Raw genomic sequence first — 6,110 nt, 5'->3', positions numbered from 1 at the left:
GAGATTATGAATTTACTGTAAATTCATAATCTCCTAACAGAAAATTCATAATTTATTAATGTTGAAGAAGCTTGCGCTACAGAGGAGCAACCATGCTTTCGGACGGGAATGTGTAGGCATGGCTCCAAAGTGAATGTGCAGGCATGGATTCATAATTTATGAATGTCCGAAATCATTGCTCACCTCAAATTAAAGTGAAACCGCGAAATGTGAAAATGAAGAAGAAAAGTCACGCGATTAATTAAGGAGAAAAAAAAAAAAAGATAACGGTGCACTAACGCCGTTGGCATGGTGAACACGGTTCTATGGCATAACGATTGGTCATCTTCTCTTTTTTTTTTCTTTTTTTTTTAATTAATATTTTGAAGGTTAAAAAAATGAATAATAAATATTAATATTTGACCACATTTAATGATGGTGGACTTTTCTATTTGCACCACCTATAAAGCTATTATACATATATAAATAGGTGGTGTAAATAGCAAATTGGGTGGTGCAAATAGAATTACCCTAGAAATAACATAGAAAATGTTTTAGAGAACTCAAAAGACACATTGGAAATAACATGTAGTAATTACTCATTATTAGAAAAGGCTGATTGATAAATATTATAGATCCAGCTGTCGAGATTTCTGAGGTGCCTTCTAGGGTGCCTGAAATGGATAATGAGCCAGTGACGCATAGACGCACATATGCGGAGAGCGTGACTGGGCGGATCGCGACCAGTCAAGAGCAACAGCAAGGCCTATCTGTTCAGGCTGACATCCATGCAGAGATCGAAGCGGAAGAGGAGGATGATCCTTTGTGTCCTACAATCCAGCTAACCAAAGTGGAGGTGGAGAGGATACGGGCTTCCGTGACAGAAGGCAATTATCATCAAGGTATTGGGCAGGCGGGTTAGCTACGAATACATGCTCCAACGGTTAACGACCATGTGAAAACCGAAAAGTAATTTGGATTTTGAAATTATGCCGTGAACCTTAAATTAGCTGAACCTGAACTTCTACTTCATTTTTAAACTTATATTAGATTTTGATCGATTAATTTTTGTTATTTAAAGATAGTAAATAACAGAAAATAAAAGCAGTAAGTAAATCAAGTACACAAAGATTTGTTACGCAGTTCGGAGCGCTTCTCCTACGTCTGCGGGGCAACCCACGTCAGCCCAATCCACTATTGATGTTCACCAAGGAGTTTTACAATAGAATGGTACATTAAACTCCCACAGTCTTAACTACCATACTACAAACAACCTTCCTAACATCCAACCTGGACCGTGACGTGCATGCCTTGATAACCTTCGAACAATACTTCAACTGAGTCAGGCGCAGACAGTAGCTCAGCAGAATAATAATATAATTAATTCTCAATTCGTTAGCTGTGTTCACTTCTCAGAATAGTAACTCTCAAAAATGGCAAGTTTCCACAACTAGTAACCTTCCTATTTATAGCAATATCCCTTCCATCAGACTTGCCTCATTTCATGCTTGATTCATTATCTTCCATTCATTTCATTTAGATTCCCATAATATGCTTGAACCATACATTCATAGCTGACTTCCTCTTCATAGACATTAATTGTGAACCACCCAAAAAAGTCTCTTATGAAGAATAACAATGGTCCAAGAGTTTTTGTTTAAACCTAAGACTATGACTTATAAAAATAAATTAGCCAATCATAGGTTTAATGTGTACAAAATATGTACACTTACAATCTCCCCCTCTGGCAATTTATTTGGCAAAAACTATAGCATCTTACACTTTGGGCAAACAAGAAAGATACAATAATTTTATTAAAAAACCCTTAGTATATGTGCCATACAATAACCTAAGGTCAGAAAAAATTATTACCAAAAAACTCTTGTAGACCATGTTCCATGAACTCATAGTATTAATTTTCAGAGAATATGTGTGCTGTATATGAACCCCGAAAACTTCAATATTCAGATAGAATAGTTGATCACCAATAGAAAGATTAAATAAAAGATGATCATCCAATAACAATAGATTTACTGTTTAGATAATGATAACCAGTAACTGATAATAATAGTCATAAACTGAAGAGATATATAAGTCAGAGATTACCAAAAGAAGTGTAGCATAATAGAGTAGTAAACAAGCCATACTAAAAAAAAAAAATCCATATGCTGCAGTCATCATGCTTTCCTACTACTCCCCCTTTCTTGTATCTTCCCTTATTTCATATTCCAAAATAGTTAACCAAGTAAAACTCCCATTTCTCATAAAACTCCCCCTTTCTTCAAAAGCTCCTTTCTATTACTCCCCCTTTTTTTGCCAAATAAGTGACAAAAATGATCGGTGAACATCAAATCAGTGGATTAGACTAGTGAGTTGACGGGGTGCCCGACCTTCTTTCCCGTAAAATAGCAAGAAGCTTATCCAACATTCATCCATATTGATCAATAGTAATTATCATATACCAAGAAGGTAGTGTTGTCATATTCATTCCATGTTCGCAATAGTAGAAAAACCATTCAGATATTCTTTATAAAAAGCTATCAAACCACCAATAACACGAGAGTCTGAATAACATGATAATCCAAAGGATATGATAACCCAAATAATATGGTAACTTGGATAATCTAATAATCCGAATATTTTCAACCAAAAAGATAATCCGATATCCAATAATATCCACTAAAGCCAATAAGAGAAACCATATAAAGAGAATCCAATAACTAATACCAGATAACTTTTGCTTGACGATGAAATAGAGAGAATAGCTCCATAATAGTTCCTTTTTGCTTTTTACGAAATTTTTTGCCACATGAACCTGCACAAGTGAAAATAGAAAAGAGAAACACAGAACAGGGTACATGCAATCTTGAAAACGACTTAGCAAATAACAAAGAAGCACAAGAATTCAAGAAATTTTCAATTTTGGTCAAACAAGACAAGAAGATGATTCAGGCACAGAATCACAACAGATAGCATGGAAAACACACAACCAAACAAAAACACACACGGTCATGACCAGACCAAACAAATAACACAAAGAAATAAACACATTAATCAAATTGCACCAAATTTATCATTCAAGCAAACATATTTTAACACTGGAAACACCAACAAAAAGGCATAATCAAAGAATTATCAAAAACAACCAACACAACGTAGATATGACATTTAGTGAACACACAGAAACAGCCAATAACAAAACAAAAGAATAACCCAAGCAAATTAAACGAACACTTTAAAATAAATGAACAAGTAAAGAGAAAGAATCTGAAAGATTAAAAGTACCTGATGATTTAATGAATACAGAGATACACGTATATATATATATATATATATATATATATATATAAACTAGAATGGATAATTCATGATCAAAAGGATATATGCACAATAATATCAAAACAAACATCATCTTTAGGGAATTCAAGATAAAGATAAGGTGGATAGATAAGAAACTAATAAGACCTGAACACTTGGCTTTTAAAACGTGAATTCAAGATAGTTTTTATGACTGCTTAGCCTTAAGACTTAATCTGCACACGAGAGAAAAAAAATATTAGTAACACTAAGTAATATTTATTTGTGAATTAGTATACCTGAAATTTTATTAACACGGGCAAAAAGAAATTTAATTAGCTGGATTGCTGACCCCCTAATTTTTTATGCCACAACTCAGACTCATTTATGATGGACCTGCAACAGAGGATATCATTTGTTAGAATATAGCAGCTGTCTGTTGATCGCTTACCTTCCATAACACATTGTTTTTCATTATCCATAACACTACAGTTGTCTTTGGTGAAGCTAACATTCCAGTTTTGGTCGCAAAGTTGGCTAATGCTTATGAGGTTGGCATGGAGTCCGTTTACCAGTAGCACCTTTTTCAACTTCGGTAGACCTGCAACATTTAGAGTACCTACTCCGGTTACTTGTCCTTTGACTCCATCACCAAAAGTTACTTCACCGTTGCTTGTGTTTATGTCACTTAGAAATTTTGTGTTTCCAGTCATGTGACGTGAGCAACCGCTGTCGAAGTACCATTTTTCATCCCTACCTGCATTTTTAGCGTGAAAGGATACAAAACTGATATAATCGAATTTCTTTACCCATACTTGTTTGATAAATGGAGTAATGTACTTATGGCTATATTTTTTGGCCCTTTGTTCTTTTTAGAAGTAATAACACTCAGGTCTGATGTGTCCTCGTAACCTGCAATAGTGACACACTGGATTATATACCTTATAGTTAAACTTGTTACGTACTGTACCTCATGTTCGCCATGATAAGCTAGTGGTAGGCGCTGATTCACGATATTGTTTAGCTGTGCTTGACTCAGGAGTATCTTCTGGACGTGGATCAGATGTCTTGACAAAAGTAGTTTTGTCTTTGTTGGTTGATCCAGTAAAGCCAATACCAAACCTTGCACATGATTGCCGTCCAGAACCAAGAATTTCATAAAGAGTTGAAGTGGTATCCATCATTTGGATTTTCTTTTTATAAGTACTCAGTTCCAGCTTCAGTTCCTTGACTTCCTGTTTCAGTTTGTCTTCTCGGTCAGTGTATTCTTTAATTAATGCGTCCCTATCTGCTACTTGACCTTTGAACACGTTTACAGCATTTTGCAATACTCTAACTTCACTAGACACTATACGATTTGCTTTAAGTAATGCTTCCCACTTGGGATACAACTTGTTAAACTCTACTTCATAAGATAAATCTGATATTTTTTCATGGTCTTCCGCTGAGTTGTATTCACCACCCTCCGTGTCAGATGCATCTCCAGGTTCTGAACATGTCGCAACTCTAGTAGTAAAAGCTACAAAATTACCGAACATTTCTTCTGCGCAGAGCCAGCAGCTTCTGATTCAGGTTCGTCATCACTCCAAGTTGTGGCTGTCATGGACTTCTTTCGCCTAAGATAAGTTGGACATTCAGCTTGAACATGACCAAATCCCTCACACTCGTAACATTTTATTCCTTTGTTGTTTGATTTTTCCCTGGAGCGGGCTGGACGTGAGGCAGCAGGTTTTGAGTTTGACATGCTAGTTTTTGTATCAGTTTTCGACATGTTTGAGCTTGCTCCTTTTTGAAATTTTTTGTTTTGTGAATTCTTCTGAGATATTTGTTTCAAAAAATTAGAAAATTGTTTAGTTAAAAATGTAACTGGATCATCACCTGATTCGTCTGGGTTAGCGGTATCATCATGTTCTTCAGCGACAAATGCAACTGTCTTTTGATTTTTGGTGTGATCAGTAAGAATTTCCATTTCGTAGGTTCGAAGATTGCCCATTAGTTGAGCCACTGATTTGTTCTCCCAGCCATCATGTTCTTGAATAGCGGTTACCTTCATCCTGAATCTCGGAGGTAAAGATCTTAGGATTTTTTTGACAAGTTTTTGTTGGGAGAAAGGTTTTCCAAGAATTGTTGCTCGATTAGCTAACTCTTGTATGCGTTCGTGAAAACTCGCAATATCTTTGTCATCGTTCATACGTAGTTCTTCAAATTCAGTCTTTACCAGCTGAAGCTTTGACTGTTTGACTGAACACGTACCTTCATAGGTGGTTTCGAGTATTTTCCACGCAGTTTTTGCACAATCAATACCTGTAACCAACGAAAATTGATAGTCATGCATTAAGGAATAGATTGTGTCAAGAGCCTTATCATTATATCCAGCAGTGGTAATTTCAACTTGAGTTCTCTCGGTTTCAGGTTTTATCACTGGTGGATCACCGTCTTTTTCTCCAGGTTTTGTAGGTGGCGTCCAACCAGTCAGTACCGCCCGCCAAATCTGATCTCCTTGAGCTTTAAGTTGAGTTTTTGTTCGAGCCTTCCAGTATGTGTAGTTGTCACCTGTAAGCTGGGGAAGTGGCCTGAACCATTCCATTCTGAAACACTTAGCAACAAGTGAGATTGAACAAAGTAATAACAAGAAGAACAGTATTAAAAACCGAAGAACACTAAAAAATAAGGCACACGTAAAAGCCAGATCGAAAGACTAGTAACTTAAGCCTCCAGGCTCTGATACCAATTGAAATTATGCTGTGAACCTTAAATTAGCTGAACCTGAACTTCTACTTGATTTTTAAACTTATATTAGATTTTGATCGATTAATTTTTGTTATTTAAAGATA

At 35.8% G+C, this 6,110-nt stretch overlaps 1 protein-coding gene across 1 annotated transcript; it reads right to left on the bottom strand.

Moving 5' to 3' along the window:
• Positions 1-2,621: 2,621 nt before the first annotated feature.
• LOC109188527 lies at positions 2,622-5,863 on the bottom strand. The gene is made up of 6 exons (XM_019339184.1): positions 4,808-5,863; positions 4,484-4,655; positions 4,117-4,188; positions 3,728-4,033; positions 2,707-2,794; positions 2,622-2,658 (listed from the first exon to the last, which is right to left on the bottom strand). Exons 1-6 carry the CDS (start codon positions 5,861-5,863, stop codon positions 2,622-2,624), a joined length of 1,731 nt encoding a protein of 576 aa, XP_019194729.1.
• Positions 5,864-6,110: the final 247 nt, after the last annotated feature.

The sequence above is a fragment of the Ipomoea nil genome, unplaced genomic scaffold (assembly GCF_001879475.1).
Source record: "Ipomoea nil cultivar Tokyo-kokei standard unplaced genomic scaffold, Asagao_1.1 scaffold1431, whole genome shotgun sequence".
Taxonomy (NCBI): Eukaryota; Viridiplantae; Streptophyta; class Magnoliopsida; order Solanales; family Convolvulaceae; genus Ipomoea; species Ipomoea nil.
This window is presented reverse-complemented; position numbering and strand designations above follow the sequence as displayed.

Bases quoted from the DNA above. Each gene is read 5' to 3' on its own strand.
- LOC109188527 (XM_019339184.1), bottom strand. From the start codon at position 5,863: ATGGAATGGTTCAGGCCACTTCCCCAGCTTACAGGTGACAACTACACA. The intron at 4,189-4,483 runs GTACTTATAAAA...TCACTATTGCAG, and splicing joins GGAACTGAAGCTGGAACTGA to GTTACGAGGACACATCAGAC. The intron at 4,034-4,116 runs GTACATTACTCC...CTAAAAATGCAG, and splicing joins GCCAAAAAATATAGCCATAA to GTAGGGATGAAAAATGGTAC.